This window comes from Hyperolius riggenbachi, chromosome 11, assembly GCF_040937935.1.
Source record: "Hyperolius riggenbachi isolate aHypRig1 chromosome 11, aHypRig1.pri, whole genome shotgun sequence".
NCBI lineage: Eukaryota > Metazoa > Chordata > Amphibia > Anura > Hyperoliidae > Hyperolius > Hyperolius riggenbachi.
In genome coordinates, this window is record NC_090656.1 from 118,440,513 (window position 1) to 118,462,122 (window position 21,610).

At 45.9% G+C, this 21,610-nt stretch overlaps 1 protein-coding gene across 1 annotated transcript in view; it reads left to right on the top strand.

The window, feature by feature from the left end:
- The window catches only part of LOC137539091 (hemocytin-like), a 207,839-nt gene that overhangs the window by 168,583 nt on the left and 17,646 nt on the right, over positions 1-21,610 (top strand). Inside the window, exon 17 of the mRNA XM_068261570.1 lies at positions 11,661-11,706. Within this exon, the coding sequence (XP_068117671.1) occupies positions 11,661-11,706 (46 nt within the window). The remainder of the gene's footprint in view (positions 1-11,660; positions 11,707-21,610) is intronic.

Below are 21,610 nucleotides of genomic sequence, written 5' to 3' on the forward strand. Positions count from 1 at the left end.
CTGGACCTTAAGTTTTTTTCCGCCTTGCCACTGCCCGGGTCCGTTTTCTGTGCAGGTACAGGCCGAGTGAAGTCCACCACTTTGACTAAGTAGGTCAGGGCTCCACTGTGGTCAGAAGACACCACTCATTTGGCCTCGCTGGATGCTGGCTCCATCCATCCATCGGCGGCTGCTGCTCCACAGGGACACCTTTTGGTTCATTCCCTCCATGATGCTAGCTGCTGGTCCAGAAGTAAGGAGGGATGCTTCTGTGATGTCCAGATTATCTTGACCAGCCCTGCCACATCCTGTCCAGGAGTCAGGACCCACCACAGAAATGATCACTACTGCACTTTTTGAATTGGAACACCTTGGACAGCACTGCCAAATGCCAAGTATCAGCAATCGGGATCCTTAGCAGCATCAGCCATCACAGCTGGTTTCTTTCATGAAGAACTGGGCCATCACTGCTGAACCTTCACCAGCCTCCCCCCCAGTGGCGGACACAGCCAGCAGTGGGCCCCTGTGCAAAATTGTAATTGTGGGCCCCCTATGACCTGCGGCGCGCGTAGCGCGCCGCGGCAAAATATGGGCGTGGCTACAACCTGCGGCGCGCGAAGTGCAGATATGCCCAGAAAATACGTGCAATCATGTCGGCAGATATGCCCAGAAAATACGTGCAATCAAGTCGGCAGATATGCCCAGAAAATACGTGCAATCAAGTCGGCAGATATGCCCAGAAAATACGTGCAATCAAGTCGGCAGATATGCCCAGAAAATACGTGCAATCAAGTCGGCAGATATGCCCAGAAAATACATGCAATCATGTCGGCAGATTTGCGCAGAAAATACATGCAATCATGTGGCAGACCTGCCCAGAACATACACCTGCTAATATAAATAAAAAAACAAAAACATTTACTCACCTGCAGCAGCAGACCTCCTGTCCCAGCCTCCATCCGGCGCGCAGCTCCCATGGGTGGTTGGGTGGATAGGTAGCGTGGTGGGTGGGTGAGTGGGTGGGTGGGTAGGTAGCCTGGTGGGTGGGTTGGTAACTAGCCCGGTAGGTAGGTAGCGTGGTGGGTGGGTAGGTAGGTAGCCTGGTGAGTGGGTGGGTAGGTAGGTAGCCTGGTGGGTGGGTAGGTAGCCTGGTGGGTGGGTTGGTAACTAGCCCGGTAGGTAGCCGGGTGGGTGGTTAGGTAGGTAGCTGGGTGGGTTGGTAGGTAGCCGGGTGGGTGGTTAGGTAGGTAGCCGGGTGGGTAGGTAGGTAGGAAGCCTGGTGGGTGGGTAGGTAGCCGGGTGGGTAGGTAGGAAGCCTGGTGGGTAGGTAGGTAGCCGGGTAGGTAGGTAGCCGGGTGGGTAGGTAGCCTGGTGGGTAGGTAGCCTGGTGGGTGGGTAGGTAGCCGGGTGGGTGGTTAGGTAGGTAGCCGGGTGGGTAGGTAGGTAGCCAGGTGGGTGGTTAGGTAGGTAGCCGGGTGGGTAGGTAGGTAGGAAGCCTGGTGGGTGGGTAGGTAGCCGGGTGGGTAGGTAGGAAGCTTGGTGGGTGGTTAGGTAGCCGGGTGGATAGGTAGGTAGGTAGCCGGGTGGGTAGGTAGCCTGGTGGGTGGGTAGGTAGCCGGGTGGGTAGGTAGGTAGCCAGGTGGGTGGTTAGGTAGGTAGCCGGGTGGATAGGTAGGTAGGAAGCCTGGTGGGTGGTTAGGTAGCCGGGTGGGTGGGTAGGTAGGTAGGAAGCCTGGTGGGTGGGTAGGTAGCCGGGTGGGTAGGTAGGAAGCCTGGTGGGTGGGTAGGTAGCCAGGTGGGTAGGTAGGTAGGTAGCCGGGTGGGTAGGTAGCCGGGTGGGTGGGTAGGTAGGTAGCCGGGTGGGTAGGTAGGTAGCCAGGTGGGTGGTTAGGTAGGTAGCCGGGTGGGTAGGTAGGTAGGAAGCCTGGTGGGTGGTTAGGTAGCCGGGTGGGTAGGTAGGTAGGTAGGTAGGAAGCCTGGTGGGTGGGTAGGTAGCCGGGTGGGTAGGTAGGAAGCCTGGTGGGTGGGTAGGTAGCCGGGTGGGTAGGTGGTTAGGTAGCCGGGTGGGTGGGTAGGTAGCCGGGTGAGTAGGTAGGTAGGAAGCCAGGTGGGTGGTTAGGTAGCCGGGTGGCTAGGTAGGTAGGAAGCCTGGTGGGTGGTTAGGTAGCCGGGTGGGTAGGTAGGAAGGAAGCCGGGTGGGTAGGCAGGTAGCCCTTTGAGTATCCGGGTGGGGGGCCTGACTCCCATCCTCCCTCCCTCCCTCCCTTCCTCACCTCGGAGGGCCCCCCTCTCGATATGCGCGGTGGGAGAGCGAGCGAGCGGCAAATGCAGGAAGTCTTCAGGGCTCCAGGCAGACGCTAGAGGCCCAGCCGCTTGGTCTCCAATATGTCGCCAACTCTGTCGACATATTGGAGACCAAGCGGCTGCCGGCGGAGCCCTCTAGCGTCTGCCTGGAGACCCGGATTTGCCGCTCGCCGCGCATACCGGGAGGGGGGCCCCCAAGGTGAGGAAGGGAGGGAGGAGAGGAGTCGGGGCCACCCGGTGGAAAATAAAATTAAAAAAAATATATTAAAAAAGAACAAAAAACTTAATGGGCCCCTGAAGAAAACGGAACTTCAGGGGCCCTCGTGCCGCACGGCCGTATGTCCGCCAGTGCTCCCCCCTCCCCCAACCCTACACCCCCCCCCCCCCCCCTTCGATGTCCTCTTAGGAACAACAGATGATTGCCAAGTGCAACTGGTCAAAAGCAATGACAGGTACAAACCCCCTTTGTACTTAGCACAAAATAAAGTATTCTGATTCTTTGGCAGCACCCAGTTCAAGCACAGCACTGGTTAGAGCACACGCTGAAATGACCTGCTTTGTTTCACAGGTGCCCCAAATGAAGTCAAAAGTGGGTACATGGGGCGCATGCACGGCACGCTCGTGAGAGGATGCCTCCCTAGAGCACTCCCTGCCTAAATGGCCTTAATGAGCTAAATGCAAGCCTCTACATCCATTGCAACTGCTCCCACTCTTCACCTTCCATGAGGGGATATGCCAAGGAGATCTAAAAAGCTGAAACATGATGCTACTCCACCTTATTCAACCACTATCTCTGTTTTCATCAAGAGACTGCACACAGAGCAGACCGCAATGGCCAACAAGATCCGAGATTTCCTCAGCAGTGAAGAACCTGTTCAACCAAGTACAGGAGATCGGAAAATGAGGATCTAAAGAATCAATGTGACAGCATTGCAGATGTGATGAAGATGACAAGGCCCCGCTCGACCTATACAATAGCAAAATTGCAGCCCTCGAAGCCAAGCTGGAGGACTTCGAAAACCCTGCCTGCAGATCCAACGTGCACATTCGGGGTCTTCCGGAATCCATTCAAGACCTGAAGCCTATATCCCTCAACCTATCTTCCGCAAGTGAGCTCCAACCTCTTTAGAATTACTGGATTCACCGGGCCCTTGTTAAACCGTGGATTCCAGAGACCCTAAGAGACGTAGTGCTCATGCTCCACTATGCGAAAGTAAGGGAACAACTCTTGACGGCTGCAAGAGACCTCTCCACCCTCCCTGGTGTCCTGGAGTCTGTTCACATCCTTGCAAACCTACCTTCACTTACATACCAAAAGAGGAGAGTCTTTCACTAGTCATGAATATCAAATTTTGGGTTCACGAACAGCGAACGCAAACTTCCGCAAATGTTCGCGGACATGGGTACCTGATGTACCGTCATAGACTTCAATAAGCAGGCGAATTTAGAAAACTACAAAGACTGTCTCTGGCCACAAAAGTGATGGAAATCTTGTTTCAAAGGGTCTAACACCTAGACAAGAGCATGCCAGAGGTGGATTCATGCCAAAAGTCCCACCTAAAATTTCGGAGTTGACACAGATGGGCTTTAATCCCTAAAGGGCAGAAATTACAGTATATTCGGATTCCTACATTTAAGGAATAAAGGGCTGCTTTTAAATGTCCAGAGTAGTAATGTAAGGGTTATGCCCGCTTCACACTGACAGACCAAACGCCGCATTTACCTAGATTGAGTGCTAAACGGTCTGTTAGGCCCTTAGGTGTTTGTGGTGCTGCACGTGAGCTCAACTGAATGGACCAGTGGCAGAGGCCAGGATGGTAAGTTAATAATGGAGCTACAGTGGCTTGCAAAAGTATTCGGCCCCCTTGAAGTTTTCCACATTTTGTCATATTACTGCCACAAAAATGAATCAATTTTATTGGAATTCCATGTGAAAGACATAGACAAAGTGGTGTACACGTGAGAAGTGGAACAAAAATTATACATGATTCCAAACATTTTTTACAAATGAATAACTGCAAAGTGGGGTGTGCGTATTTATTCAGTCCCCTGAGTAGAACCACCTTTTGAACTTTGTAGAACCACCTTTTTCTGCAATTACACCTACCAGTCTTTTAGGGTATGTCTCTACCAGCTTTGCACATCTAGAGACTGAAATCCTTGCCCATTCTTCTTTGCAAAACAGCTCCAGCTCAGTCAGATTAGATGGACAGCGTTTATGAACAGCAATTTTCAGATCTTGCCACAGATTCTCGATTGGATTTAGATCTGGACTTTGACTGGGCCATTCTAACACATGGATATGTTTTGTTTTAAACCATTCCATTGTTGCCCTGGCTTTATGTGTAGGGTCGTTGTCCTGCTGGAAGGTGAACCTCCGCCCCAGTCTCAAGTCTTTTGCAGACTCCACCAGGTTGTCTTCCAAGATTGCCCTGTATTTGGCTCCATCCATCTTCCCATCAACTCTGACCAGCTTCCCTGTCCCTGCTGAAGAGAAGCACCCCCCAGAGCATGATGCTGCCACCACCATATTTGACAGTGGGGATGGTGTGTTCAGAGTGATGTGCAGTGTTAGTTTTCCGCCACACATAGCGTTTTGCATTTTGGCTAAAAAGTTCCATTTTGGTCTCATCTGACGAGAGCACCTTCTTCCACATGTTTGCTGTGTCCTCCACATGGCTCATGGCAAACTGCAAACGGGACTTCTTATGCTTTCTGTTAACAATGGCTTTCTTCTTGCCATACTTCCATAAAGGCCAACTTTGTGCAGTGCACGACTAATAGTTGTCCTATGGACAGAGTCTCCCACCTGAGCTGTAGATCTCTGCAGCTCGTCCAGAGTCACCATGGGCCTCTTGACTGCATGTCTGATCAGCGCTCTCCTTGTTCGGCCTGTGAGTTTAGGTGGACGGCCTTGTCTTGGTAGGTTTACAGTTGTGTCATACTCCTTCCATTTCTGAATGATCGCTTGAACAGTGCTCTGTGGGATGTTCAAGGCTTTGGGAATCTTTTTGTAGCCTACGCCTGCTTTAAATTTCTCAATAACTTTATCCCTGACCTGTCTGTTGTCTTCTTTGGACTTCATGGTGTTGTTGCTCCCAATATTCTCTTAGACAACCTCTGAGGCCATCACAGAGCAGCTGTATTTGTACTGACATTAGATTACACACAGGTGCACTATATTTAGTCATTAGCACGCATCAGTCAATGTCTATGGGCAACTGACTGCACTGAGACCAAAGGGGGCTGAATAGTTACGCAAACCCCACTTTGCAGTTATTTATTTGTAAAAAATGTTTGGAATCATGTATGATTTTCGTTCCACTTCTCACATGTACACCACTTTGTGTTGGTCTTTCACGTGGAATTCCAATAAAATTGATTCATGTTTGTGGCAGTAATATGACAAAATGTGGAAAACTTAAAGGGGGCCGAATACTTTTGCAAAACACTGTATATGATGAAAACAAACTGACAGGCTCAATGTACAGCCTAACCTTTGTTTTAAGTCTATTTGTGAACTCCTCCATGCCAACTAGTTACGTGACCAAGCAGCCACGTGAGATTGAGTGTAACCAGTCTATAAGGCCCTTAGATGTGTGGCTGCTGCATGCGCGCTCAACTGTAGCAGACAGGCTCAGTCTACAACCTATTTTTTTTTTCTTTAATCATATTTGTCAAATGTACGTTTAATAAATTATTTTTACGTTATTGATGAAAAAAGTTATTTATAAAAAAAAAGCACAAATACAAAGCTATTTAAAAAAAATGCAATGTCATTTAATTTTTTTTTAAATTGCAATAACAAAATTACAGCATGGTGGCAGAAGGCAATAAAATGCATACGTCCTGACACACCGCCATGGTGGCATTGGATTTAGTTTAGTTTAGTTATTATCACGTTTACCAAAATTGAGCGCTAACAGGTCTGTAAGGCCCCTAGGAGTGTGTGTGCGTGTGTGTGCGTGTGCGTGCGTGTGTGTGTGTGGGGGGGGGGGGGGGTTGTGTGTGTGTGTGGTGCTGCATGTGCACTCAACTGAATGAATCAATGTGGTGTGTAGCAGATGCCAGCATGGGAAGTTAATAATGGAGCTATATGATGAAAACAAACTGACACAGGTGTGGGTCAGTGCAAGTGGGCTCTGTCTGTGGGGTACCAGACACTGAGATATGCAACAGTTCAAACATAATACAGTGATAATAACAGAGGCCCTTGAGTACTATTGTGCTTGTGTCTAATGTGACAGACAATTATAGTAGTGGACACTGGGCACAACAGAATAAGGAAGTAGCCCTAAGAAGGAATGTTTGGGTTGCTTTAAAAGCAAGTTAGTCAGCGAGGATCAAAATAAATAGGCCTGGCTAACGCTTTCCCTATCTCCAGCAAGCTCTGTCCCTTCCTCTCACTATTCCAGCCGAAGACAGACTGGAACATGGCGGGCACAAATACGTTTTTATATGGGGCGGGGGTCTGTGAGGGAGTGAAAGCTGATTGGCTGCTATGTGCCTGCTAACTATGATGTAAGGAGTCAAAGTTTAGCCCGATAATGATGTGTGGGGGCAGGTCAAATATCGCCATGTGCTTGCTGCTCGCGGCGAGCATAAATACCCGATCTTTGCTGAATAGTACTCACCGGCGAAGCGTTCAGGACATCTCTACCTTTCACTCAGCTACTCTGGACCAGATGAGAGAGAATCTTCAGTAACGGTGTGGATTTCCTTGCCAGCTCACCTTCACTCTTGGTGGCAGGCAGTGTACCACTAAGTCTCCCAAGGATAGCATAGCACTACTCCGCGATGAAGTCCTCTTCCCCAGCACTCTCAGAGGCCTGCTCGAGCTTGGACGTCACTCTCTCAATGCCCCCGTGGGTCTCCGAATCTCAGCTAAGTATCCCACCATTTACCCTCTTTTTCTCCGTCACATCTATGTCCTAATGACTGCACTCACCACTATTGTCTGCCTTCCTAACCTGGGTAGGTTTTTGTGTCCATCCTATCACCCATGACTGCATAGGTATACTGTATGGCCCTCCTAGCACTGTTTCTCCTGGCTACCATCTCTGCTGGTGGAGCTCTGTACTGACACCCTATGTCCCCATTGCTGAGTTCCAGGACACTCTGCCACATTGCTCCCAATCCATCGGATCACTACGTACATGTTCTGTTACTGAGCCCGCTACCATTTTTTCTACAGCCTATGTTGTTTTCATTGCCTCCTGGGGCTATTGCCACCTGCCTCCTAAGCTCCCCTGGGACTTGGGTAGCGGATCACTCACCATTAGGCCTTCCAACTCCCCACAACAAGGAGTCCTATATTACTAACTTGCCGCCTGCACTATTTAACTTTACCTGCTGGATTGCTCTGCCGAGGTTGCCATACTCTGTATGGCACTATGTTTATCAATCTCATGTGTCCTATATTTGCTCCTCACCTGATCAGGCCTCCAGAACTACTGACCCCTTTTTATGGTACCTGTTGTGGGACTTTTACCTGTTTGAACTGGTTATACTTTTTGATCCTCTTGTTTAATGTTGCATGCTATAATGTTCACTTTTACCTACAGTATATTAGGTTGTTCTTTCCTATTCAGCACCCTTGGTGTAACCCCCTATACCCTAAAACTAAAATGCCAGATTTAGCACTTCCGCCTGAGCACACGGATTGGGCTGTGGACTTTTATGCTGGTATCTGTTTCCGCCTTCCTCTCTGGGACCTATACAATGAGGGGGAATTGACCCCCCCCCCCCCCCCCCCGTCACGTGGCTTTTCTGTCTCTTTATCCTCACTTCTGTTTTCTTTACCCCTTCTCTTTTTCATGCATACACCCAAGGGAAATGGGCTACTCCCCCGTCACTGGGGTTCTTCTGCCTATGGCCTGATTCATGCCCCATATACCCTAAATGTACCACAACACCATTAGGGGCATACAGATAAGTCCTGCTGAACTGACATGTCCTAGTTAAGCAATACCCCTTTTCCCTTTACATGGCCGGCTACGTTTCTAACTGGCTCCTACCCTTGGTAGTACCAAGGATGCTGACCATAATTCAAGTGATATGCTTAACTGCTTATTTAATGTTATGTGACCCAAACTATTACTGCGTCCCCACCTTACATAACCTAATGTCTATAATTCACTGGACTCTAGGGTATAGAGTTCTTCACTCAGTTCCTATTCCAGGGCTCTGGCCGTCCATGGTCTGTTATGTTGCCCTCCGATTAAATGGTCCAGGAGTGTTGTGCATTTGGCACATGCTCCCTCGACCTCCATACTTGTCTTACCTTACTGTTAATTGCATTTTATCTGTTTCAAGTTACACTATGTTGGTTGTTGCATCACTCTGGTCTGATACTAAAGCTCTGGTCACCCTACCTGCAATTTATAGTCTACTTCGATCGTGGTTAAGATTATATCTCATAATGTTCATGAGTTTAATTTCTCTGCCAAACGGCACAAAGCATTTATTGATATAATGAGACTTTCCGGGGGCATGGTTTGCTTCCAATGACACACACTTTTCCTCCAACTCTGCTCCCTGCTATTTCCACAAATGATTCCCTATTGTGTTCAAGTCTAGGGCACCCAAGAAACATAGGGGAGTTCGGACTCTGATCAGCTCCTCCCTCCCGCTCACCATTACCTCCACAATCTTGGGCGAGCTTGGTAGATTCCACATCCCGGTAGGTGAATTTCACAATACCGATTTAATTTTGATTAATGCCTACGTGCTCCCAAAGATGTTTCTCCAAACTTTTCTGACATTCTCGGATCACTTGATCTTCCTTCCCAATTACCCAACTATTTGGGCCAGAGATTTAAATCTAACAATTACTGATTCCTTAGATAAATTGAAAACTTCTCCAAATGAACCCTCAAAAAAACAGTGATAGAAGCTTATAGACACTATGAAAGACTTCAGTTTAGTAGACTCCTGGAGGGAACTTAATGGTATAAAAAGGAGGGTACTCTTTTTATACATACTCCATAAAGAATATACAACAATTAATTATATACACTCACCTAAAGGATTATTAGGAACACCATACTTATACGGTGTTTGACCCCCTCTTGCCTCCATAACTGCATTAATTCTTTGTGGCATTGATTCAACAAGGTGCTGAAAGCATTCTTTAAAAATGTTGGCCCATATTGATAGGAAAGCATATTGCAGTTGATGGAGATTTGTGGGATGCACATCCAGGACAAGAAGCTCCCGTTTCATCACATCCCAAAGATCCTCTATTGTGTTGAAATCTGGTGACTGTGGGGGCCATTTTAGTACAGTGAACTCATTGTCCTGTTTAAGAAACCAATTTGAAATGATTCAAGCTTTGTGACATGGTGCATTATCCTGCTGGAAGTAGCCATCAGAAGATGGGTACATGGTGGTCATGAAGGGATGGACATAGTCAGAAACAATGCTCAGGTAGCCCGTGGCATTTAAGCGATGCCCAATTGGCACTAAGGGGCCTAAAGTGTGCCATGAAAACATCCCCCACACCATTACACCACCACCAACAGCCTGCACAGTGGTAACAAGGCATGATGGATCCATGTTCTCATTCTGTTTACGCCAAATTCTGAATCTATCGAGACTCATCAGACCAAGCAACATTTTTCCAGTGTTCAACTGTCCAGTTTTGGTAAGCTCATGCAAATTGTAGCCTCTTTTTCCTATTTGTAGTGGAGATGAGTGGTACCCGGTGGAGTCTTCTGCTGTTGTAGCCCATCTGCCTCAATGTTATGCATGTTGTGGCTTCACAAATGCTTTGCTGTATACTTCTGTTGTAATGAGTGGTTATTTCAGTCAACGTTGCTCTTTTATCAGCTTGAATCAGTCGGCCCATTTTCCTCTGCTCTCTAGCATCAACAAGGCATTTTTTCGCCCATAGGACTGATGCATACTGGATGTTTTTCCCTTTTCCCACCATTCTGTGTAAACCCTAGAAATGGTTGTGCGTGAAAATCCCAGTAACTGAGCAGATTGTAAAATACTAAGACCGGCCTGTCTGGCACCAACAACCATGCCACGCTCAAAATTGCTTAAATCACCTTTTTTTCCCATTCTGACATTCAGTTTGGAGTTCAGGAGATTGGCTTGACCAGGACCACACCCCTACATGCATTGAAGCAACTGCCATGTGATTGGTTGATTAGATAATTGCATTCATGAGAAATTGAACAGGTGTTCCTAATAATCCCTTAGGTGAGTGTACTGACATCTGTAGCTTTAATACCCTCCCTGCTCTACTCAAGACTCACATCTGTCAGTTAGCCAGACCACAATATGGTACTGCTGTGCCTTGATGATCAAATCGGGTTGAAAGTTAAGTCTAAATGGTGCCTAAATGAATCCCTCCTCATCAACCCAACCACTAGACTTGAGATTTCTGAAGAACTAAAAAAATACTTTGATGCCAATGCCTCAGAGGAATTCTCCCCTATGACCCGATAGTTGGCCCACAAAGCAGTTTTGAGGGGTAAATTGATCCAGGTAGCTAGTCACCTTAAATGCGAACAAACTAAAAACCACCAGACACTCACTTATAGGTTCCACATACTGAGGTCCCTCGTGCTTTCTTGCTAGGCAAATTAGAGACCTTGCCCTACAGCTGGACTTCATCCTGGCCAATCATGTTGATAGGGCTATCACATGGACTAAAGCTAAATATTACAAAAAGGCTAACAAGTCAGACACCTGGCTTGCATGCAAATTAAGAAAACAGAAAAAAGTTAACTCTGCTTTTAAGATTCCCACCCCCTCAAGTGAAATAACTAGCCACCCCGACAAGGTTCACAATGCTTTCTGGCACTATTATTCCAAGCCCTCACAACCCTCCACAACAGAACTTAAAGTGAACCTCTGGACTAAAAATCTACTCAGCAGAACTGAAAAGGCTTGGTGTATCTTTAACAGTTCCACAGCATCAGAACTTTAACAGTGTAAGAATGGCTGCAGTTTACGTTTTACCAGTGAAATTTGTATTTGTCTCCGCCCACGTTTTGGTTATGGGGTTAAAAGTATCCTATATGTTATTTCAGGTAATGTACTATGTGTGTGCCAAATTTAATTCATATCCGTTCAGCCATTGTCACGTGATTGAGTAACAAACATCCAAACTTTTGCATGTATAATATTAGTGAGATTTATTATTATTATTATTATTATTATTATTATAAACATCCACACTTTTGCATGTATAATATTAGTGAGATTTATTATTATTATAAACATCCAATCTTTTATGGTTATAATATTAGTGAGATTTATTATTATTATTATTATTATTATAACATCCAAACTGTTGCATGTATAATATGAATGAGATGTTATTATTATTATTATTATCATTATTATCATTATTATTTTTACAGGGCAGTGTTGAAATAAGCTCAGATGGATGTGGCCAAGTCTGCAAAGGTAATTTGCTTGTTAATGTGCACATCATGAGGTTTTTCCTGACCAGTGTCTAAGGCCTGGTTCACATTGCACAAAAACCGTAGCGTTAAGCGGAGCGTAGAAGCATATCTGTGGATGGATGCACATTTGAATGGGAAAGTTCACATATGGTATTTTAAAACGGATCCGCTTCCTACGTTCCGCTAAACTGATCGGACGTTTCCGACATGTACCATTTTCACGGAACTGACACAGACTTGAACGCTGAACGTATGCAATGTATCTCAATGGAAAACGGACAATACTGATACCATTGGCTATAAAACGTACCTGAATCGTACCAAAAGATCACTTCCTGTTTTAATTGTCTCTACTTCCGGGGCACAGATTGATGCACACCATGCCAGACACAGCAGGTTCCAGGCTGTCTGTCTGCTGCATAGGCACACTGCAACATAGGCCCATTGCAAGCCACATCACCCATCCAGAACTACAACTCAATAGATAAAAACAACTACTGAAACCATCCCCCTCTTCAACCCCACCCTGGCCAACCCCTTTCCCTTCCACATTGTCCATTTTCCATACATTTTCGTTCATACTGTACTGGAACAGAACGTATGCGAAATGGTTGTAAAACATGAACAAAACATATGAAAACGTATCGAACGGAATGGAGAATGGATCCATTTTGTCAGATCCGTCCCGGATCAGGTACAATGTGAACCAGGCTTCATGCTTTCTATTGTATGGGATACTGTTAAAGAAACCATTTCTTTCATACAAACTAGATTTTTTTTTTTTTTTTGAGAGCTTCTTTTTTTCTCCAGGAGTTATTTTATTTCCTATGCATTTTACATTGAAAGGGAAAAAGAAGAAAAAAAATATATAGTTTCTTAAATTTCACCTATTATCATTTTAAAATTAAAAGTGCTACCATAGATAATAAACATTAATTACATTTGTCTATTTATCCCATCTATTATAAAACTCAAGTTTTGTTGCTGGTCCTATGTATAATGAAGATATTTAACTACTTATGCCGTTCACGGAAGTAAATCTATGCCCCGCAGGACTTCAGTTCCTGCACACGGGCGTAGATATGCATCTATTTCTGCGAACGGCCGCCGCTCGTTCCCGCGCAGGTACTCGTAGCTGTCCATTAACCCGGAAATCAGTGAATGGGAACACAGTTCCCATTCATCGATCTAAGTGCCGGAATCAATGGAATCACTGGCATCAATGAGAAGCCTGCGGTCATTGTTACACGTCCCCACATTATTTTCTGGTTGCGTACTATTAGTTTGCTCAGGAAAATAATTACAGAGGACATCTTGTGGCCAAATAGTAAAATTACACCTACATACATTTTTTTAAATAAAATGCATATTCATACTATTAAAATTAACCCCTTGACTCCCACACTCTCCCATAAGTACCCAAATAAAATATATATGCATTTGTAAAAAAAAAAAAAAAAAAAACACGATTAAAAATATATATATATAAATAGCTACCTTAGGTTAGGGACTGAACTTTTTTTATGCATGTCAAGAGGGTATATTACTGTTATTTTTTAAAATATGGGCTTGTAATTAGTGATGGGCACAAAACAGAAAAAATACACCTTAAAAACCATAATGGCCGAATACGGAGAGATAATGAGTTTTTTTTCCATTATATTCTTATTATTTATTCTTAGCAAATTGTACCACCCAAAGAAAGCTTAATTGAGGGCGAAAAAAGACAAGACATAGATCGCTTTGTTGTGATAAGTAGTTATAAAGTTATTGGTGAATGAATGGAAGGAATGGTGAAAGGTGAAGATTGGTCTGGTACAGAACGGGAAAAAACACCTCAGTAGGGAAGAGGTTAATGTTCGTTATGTAGTTTTTCTCTCCTAGTACTGAAAAGATTATAAAAAAAGTCTAAAGGTAAGCAGGGGGAATAAAAGGTTTAAAGAAAGTGCAGGGCCGGGCCGAGGCATAGGCTGGAGAGGCTCCAGCCTCAGGGCGCAGTGTAGGAGGGGGCGCACAATTCATTCAGCTGCCATTCCTAATTGTGTATGAAGCAGAAAGAAATAAGAAAAGGGGATACATAGCAGTGACTGCAAGCCAGATAACTAGATATTAAGGTGTTGAGGAGGTTGTGGGCCCTGTGGCCCTCTTAGTCTAATAGCAATCAGTGTGTGACAGCTGGGGTGGGAGGGATGGGGGGTGCACTTTGGTGTCTCAGCCTTGGGTGCTGGAGGACCTTGTCCCTGCTCTGAGAAAGTGTAATATGTTGCTTTATAACGCAGGTATTCAAAAGTGGGTGGAGTTATATGAGGTGGCAAAACAGTATTTTCATAGTAATAGCCTCCTCTTTCTTTAAAGCTTTTCCTGGTGATCCATGAGTACTCCCATCTTATTTATAGTTTTTACTGCGGTCTAAAGGAGCTTTTCCGTGGGTCTACTAATCCCCCTTCCTTCAAATATTTTTTAGGGGCAGTCTAGTGGTCTCCACATTCCCTTTACGCATTCCCTGGTGGTCTAGTGCCCCCCCCCCCCTCTTAAGGCATTCTCTAGTAATCAAGTGCCCTCCCCCCTTTCCTATAGCTCACCCTGGTAGTCTAGTTGTTCCCCTCAACCCCAGTAGCTTTCCCTGGTAGTGTAGTGGTGGTCCTTCCCCTTTACCCTCTAAGGCATTCTTTGGTACTCTAGGGGTCCTCCCCTTTCCCTTCAAACATTCCCTGGTAGTCTAGATGTACCCTCCACATTCCCTGGTGGTCCAGTGGAGGGGGGTCAAAAACCAGGGAGTCACAATCTGATTAATCTCCCACTTGTTGCCCCTGGTAACGAGCACAGATGCATGCTAACATGTGCACTGTGCTCATCAGATGCTGCAGAATAACAATCATGTCCTTGTGGTACAACTGGTGGCAGAGAGGACGTGATTGCAATTCTGCATGGGCACAAGTGGTTAAATAATTGTTGCTAATTGATCATTAGCTGCTAGCTTTGATGAGCTCAATTTCTTTCCCTTTCTGGGTCAGTAGAAATATGAATGTTGGGAGAATTTTTGTGCTCATTTTTAGGAGATGTTCACACGAGATTCATAGCAGCGAGGCATGACATTTATAAGTAATGTAGTTGAAGTTTTATGTTGTTCGTTTTATGTTGTTGACTGCAATTTTTTTAAATGAATATATTTCTGATCATGTAACACTCTACATTTCACTTGCCTCTTACCCATTAGTCTCTCAGGTAGCAGGAAAAAAAGGGGGTTGGCTGAGGATGGACGAAAAGGGCACCGCCATAGAATCTAATGCAATTATTGTTAATACGGCCAAAAAAAGCAAAAAGAAGGGCATGGCAATAAATATCATTAACAACATTAGAACATTACAGTTTTTAAAGTATGTTATAGTTTTAGAAGCTTGCAACGTTATAGTTTTTGTCATATATTTTGTTTGTATGTGCAGATATTACGTTATCAAAGATATTGTTGTTTCTATGTGTAAAATGGTGTTTCTGCAGTAGGAGTGGTTAGGGTTAGGCACCACCAGGGGGAGTGGTTAGGGATAGGCACCACCCGGGCCAGGGGAGGACTGGGACCTCTTGGCCTGGGGGAAAACACAAACTAGAGGCCCATTTCCTTGACAAAGGGAATTTGTGCTGAGCTTGACACTAACAACTCTACGCTCGCTGGTACCCTTTTAAGCCTTTCCCCTGAATTTGAGAAGTGGTGTGTGCTAGTTAAAGGGAACCTAAACTGAGAGCGATATGGATGTTTCCTTTTAAACAATACCAGCTGCCTGGCAGTCCGGCTGACCTATGTGGCCTCAGTAGTGTTTGCATCACACACCTGAAACAAGCATGCAGCAATCCAGTCTGACTTCAGTCAGGGCACCTGCTCTGCATGCTTGTTGAGGGGCTGTGACTAAAAGTATTAGAGACACAGGATCAGCGGGAGAGTCAGGCAACTGGTATTATGTTAGATGGAAAAATCCATATCCATCTCAGTTTAGGTTCCCTTTAACACAAATAGGAACTTCCAAAATCTTCTCCCCCTATAAGAAAACAAGTCCAGCTCATGTTCAGTAAGTCCCCACATCACTTAGGCCTAGTTCACATTATAAATCGCCAGCGCTATCGCAAGCGTTGAGCAATTTATTGAGTGATTTTCTAAGCGCTTTTCTAAGTGCTTTCAGAGTGATTTTCACTTAGAAAAGCGCTTTTCTAAGCGCTCTTGTGGAGCAATTTGTTTTTTTTTACTTCCTGACATCAGTCAGGAAGTGAACTTTTTGACCCGGAAATTAATAAATACAATGTATTTATTCATGAAAGCACTTAGGAAATCGCTTTGCAAATCGCTTTTTCAAGAGCTTTCCCTATCTTTTCTATTGAATCTCAAACGCTTTAGAAATGGTGCAGGAGCCGCGTTTGCGATTGAATAGAAGCGCATGGCTTATGTGAGAACACTCACATAAGCTTACATTACACAAGCACTTTTAAGGCGATTTTTAAAATCGCCAGCGCTTTACAAAACCCTGAAATTGCCCCCAATGTGAACAAGCAGCAGGGGTCTAGTCCTGGAAAAAGAGGTGAGTGGACTCACCCTAAAAACCCCTGCGCCGCGCACAGCGCGGCATGCCAAAAATGGGCGTGGTCAAACATAATGTGGGCGTGGTCATGGGTGGGGCCAAATATACATGACCTTAGCAGTGATTTAAAAAGTCTGCCAGGGAAGTTTGAGCTCTGCCATAGTGTATCCCCCAAAAATATATGTAATCTGACAGCATTTCACCAAAAAGACATAATCTGGTTGAAATGCCTCCAAAATACAAATATGGCAGTGGTTCCTCCAAAATAGACAATGTCGCAGCAGCAGTTCCCCCAACATACACATAATTTGGAAGCAGTTCCCCAAAATACGCAAAACCTGGCAGTGATTCACCCAAAATACACGTAACACCCAAAATACATATAATCTGGCAGCAGTGGTCCCCCAAACATACACAATCTGGCAGCAGTTCCCCAAAATACACGTAATCTGGCAGCAGTGGTCCCCCAAACATACACAATCTGGCAGCAGTTCCCCAAAATAAACATAATCTGGCAGCAGCTGTTCCCCTAACATACACATAATCTGGCAGCTGTTCCCCAAAATACATAACAGCGGTTCCACAAAAATGCAGATAATCTGACAGTAGTTCCCCCAAAATAGGTACCCCCAGCATAGGTAGCCAGGTCTATAAGTGTCCCCAGTATAAGTAGCCATGAGTATAGTAGTCCCCAGTATATGTAGCCAGAGGTATAGTTGCCTAGTATATGTAGCCAGGGGTATATGTGCCCAGTATATGTGGTCAGGGGTTTAGTAGTCCCCAGTATATGTAGCCAGAGGTATAGGTGTCCAGTATATGTAGCCAGGGGGTATATGTGTCCCCAGTATATGTAGTCAGGGGTTATATGTGTCCCCAGTATATGTAGTCAGGGGTATATGTGCCCAGTATATGTAGTCAGGAGTATAGTAGTCCCCAGTATATGTAGCCAGGGGTATAGGTGTCCAGTATATGTAGCCAGGGGTATAGGTGCCCAGTATATGTAGTCAGGAGTATAGTAGTCCCCAGTATATGTAGTCAGGGGTATATGTGCCCAGTATATGTAGTCAGGGGTATATGTGCCAGTATATGTAGTCAGGGGTATACAGTATGTGCCAGTATATGTAGCCAGAGGTATATGTCCCCAGTATATGTAGTCAGGGGTATATGTCCCCAGTATATGTAGTCAGGGGTATATGTGCCAGTATATGTAGTCGGGTATATGTGCCCAGTATATGTAGACAGAGGTATATTTCCCCAGTATATGTAGTCAGGGGTATATGTGCCCAGTATATGTAGCCAGGGGTATATGTGCCCAGTATATGTAGTCAGGGGTATATGTGCCCAGTATATGTAGTCAGGGGTATATGTGTCCAGTATATGTAGCCAGAGGTATATGTCCCCAGTATATGTAGTTAGGGGTATATGTGCCCAGTATATGTAGCCAGGGGTATATGTGCCCAGTATATGTAGCCAGAGGTATATGTCCCCAGTATATGTAGTCAGAGGTATATGTGCTAAGTATATGTAGCCAGGGGTATATGTCCCCAGTATATGTAGTCAGGGGTATATGTGCCCAGTATATGTAGTCAGGGGTATATGTGCCCAGTATATGTAGTCAGGAGTATAGTAGTCCCCAGTATATGTAGCCAGGGGTATAGGTGTCCAGTATATGTAGCCAGGGGTATAGGTGCCCAGTATATGTAGTCAGGAGTATAGTAGTCCCCAGTATATGTAGTCAGGGGTATATGTGCCCAGTATATGTAGTCAGGGGTATATGTGCCAGTATATGTAGTCAGGGGTATACAGTATGTGCCAGTATATGTAGCCAGAGGTATATGTCCCCAGTATATGTAGTCAGGGGTATATGTCCCCAGTATATGTAGTCAGGGGTATATGTGCCCAGTATATGTAGCCAGGGGTATATGTGCCCAGTATATGTAGCCAGGGGTATATGTCCCCAGTATATGTAGGCAGGGGTATATGTCCCCAGTATATGTAGGCAGGGGTATATGTGCCCAGTATATGTAGTCAGGGGTATATGTGCCCAGTATATGTAGCCAGAGGTATATGTGTCCAGTATATGTAGTCAGGGGTATATGTGCCCAGTATATGTAGTCAGGGGTATATGTGCCCAGTATATGTAGCCAGAGGTATATGTCCCCAGTATATGTAATCAGAGGTATATGTGCTAAGTATATGTAGCCAGGGGTATATGTCCCCAGTATATGTAGTCAGGGGTATATGTGCCCAGTATATGTAGTGAGGGGTATATGTGCCCAGTATATGTAGTCAGGGGTATATGTGCCCAGTATATGTAGCCAGAGGTATATGTCCCCAGTATATGTAGTCAGGGGGTATATGTGCCCAGTGTATGTAGCCAGGGGTATATGTCCCCAGTATATGTAGTCAGGCAGCACAGAGAGGAGGGATTGGTGGGCACAGCGGGAAATGTCTCCTCCCCCCCTCAGGGCTCCCCCTTCCTCCCTCTCCCCCTCCAGTCCAGAACTAAAATTTGTGGAAGCCTGACAGCAGCGTGACTTACCTCTTCCTTCCGGGTAAGCCGGGTAAGTAGTGATGTCCAGTTCTTTGAGCCGGTTCTTTCCTGTGAGTTTTGTGATCCGGCTCATCATACTGAACCGAATCAGTTCAGTGGAGGAGACAGGAACTGCAGCTGCAGTGTTCAGCTGCAGTTCCTGTCTCATCCACTGAACTGATTCAGTTCAGTGTGATGAGCCGGATCACACAACTCACAGGACAGAACCGGCTCAAATGAACCGGACATCACTACTTACTCAGCGTTTGGAACGAGAGTGAGGTAAGTTTTGACTCCCACCTGCTGCCAGTACGTTAGTTTTGGAGGGGAGAGCGGGGGATGGAGAGCCCCAAGGTGAGGGAAGAAGGGGGGAGATGGCCCCCCTTCCCCACCGCTGCTCACAGCTCTCCTTCCACTGCGCTCTCTCCCTCCACAGATGCCAGGGTGGACGGCGTCCACTCTCTGAAAAAAGCAAGTGGACGTCGTCCACCTGCGTCCACGCCCCACTCGACCCCTGTTTCTCAAACCCGTCCTCATGACTCCACAATGGTGCCTGTTTTGCAGGCAACATCACATATTCACAGGTGGGGTAATTAGTGTGTCAGCAAGGTGGCTTCCATGTAGCTGAGACACCAATTACCCAACCTGTGCATAGGGGAGGTTCCCTGCAAACCATGCACTGTTGGGGAGTCACGCGGACAGGTTTTAGAAACACTGACTGAGGGCTGGAACCCACTAGAACGATTGTTTTAGCATATAGGGAGCGTGATAAATCGCTAGCAATTTCCCTAAACGCTCTGCCAATGTAAATGGATGGTGCAAATTATACAGAAGCAATTGCGATTAGCAAAATCACAAACGCAGGACATGCAGCATTTTGTTAGCGTTTGCGCTTCAATGTAAAGTATATAATTGCTGGCATAATCGCTCATCAAATCCTGCACGGAGCAAAGGACCAATCAGACTTTAAAACGCTAATCGCTACACAACCGCTGGCAAATTGACACATTTTTTAATATCGCCCCCTAAAACACTCAGGAAATCGCTTATAAACTGCTCATACAAAACGCTAGCGATTGCGATTAGCGATAGCGTTTTGTAGTGGGTTCCAGGCCTTAGGCCTTGTTCACATCTGAAATCGAAATTGCAAACGTCAGCGTTTTGCAATTTTCAAATCAATTTTTTCCCCTCCCGGCGCTCTCTTTTTTTAAAGCGCTTTTCTAAGTGCTATTTCAATTCACTCCCTTTGACCCGGAAAAGAATAAGTACAATGTATTTATTCTTAAAAATGCTCACGCAATTGCTGCACAATGTTTTGCGTTTTTTCCTATACCTTCCATTAAGGCAAAATCGCCTAAAAATGGTACAGGCAGCGCTTTTCTGAGCGGATCGGAAACGAACCGCTCAGATGTGAACTCTTTCATAGAGAATCATTGCACAAGTGTTTTTTATGGCGATTTTGAAAATCGCCGGTGCTTGAAAAAAGGGCAAAAACGAAGAATGGAGGGGGGCGGGGCAGGGATAAGGCATGTACAGGGAGCAGTTCTCATGCCCACCCCTCCCCCCAAATCGACTCATAATGTGCCTGCGCAGAGTGCTCAAGGCCAGGGAACCCAATCAATGACACACGCTGGCAGGCCCAGCGCTTGCGTACTGCTGCGGACCTAGCTTTTAAGATAGAACATAGGGGGACAAGGTGAAATAGGGGAAAGATATGAGGACTGCCCCTGTTCATGCCTGCTCCCCCTCCCCCCATTCCTATTCACCTCTGATATCCTTTACGTAAACCAAAGACGACCATTGTAAAAGATTTGATACTTACCTGGGGCTTCCTACAGCCCCACAAGCATCGCGTGCCTCCATTCAGTCGCAATCAGTTCTGGTAACTGGCTCAGCCCTGCCAGTCGGGCTCTTCTGCGTATGCACGTAAGAGCCGCACATGTGCAGAAGAGACGACTGGCGTGACTGAGCCAGATTACCGGATCCCCTATCAGAAGAATTGAGGCACTTGGGAAGACAGCGAGGAACTCAGCGGTACTTTTGAGGCTGGAGGAAGCCCCAGTTAAGTATTAAATATTTTACAATGGTCTTCTCTGCTACACTTTAAAGGTGACTAGGTGTCCACAATTTAACCAACCCCCACACAGTATGTATATGCGTTGGGGGGAGGTGGGAGGTTAAGGGCACTGTGCACTACTGAGAGCACATCTAGTCACCATGATGAGGTGGGCATTGAGTATAAGGTGGGCTTGTTTAACAATGTGGGAAGGGGTGGAGGTGTCTGGCCCACTCACTGCTACCTGGCTGGCATCCAGGGCTTCCCTCAGAGTCAGAAGTCACCCACTGCCTGTATGTGGGGTGTGATTATTCATGGGCAGAATTGACAGTCTTTCAGTTGATGACAAAAAAAAGCAATTTATTATGGTAATCCGAGAGTGCAGGTGACTGGTGACAGCTCTCTTCACAATTAGGGAGAGAAGAGAGCTGTCACCAGTCACCTGCACTCTCAGATTATCCACTGTGACCAACCCCTCTCTCAGTAGGTGAAAGTTTTCTCACCTCTCTTCCAGCAACTTCCACAGCTTCTCCGCCCTCAGCCAAGCCCAGGACATGTCTATGTTGTCTCATCTCGTGGAATGCAGGCAGCCCAGAGCCAGCAGCAGCAACGATTCCTCTGGATAGCTGCCTGTTTCCCGTGCTCTCAACACTGGCACTGCTAGTTTACAGGCAGCAGTATCTTCAGCTACAATGGCTCTACACATGGACAGCAGTGTTGCCAACCTTTCACGTTATTTTTTACTGACAAA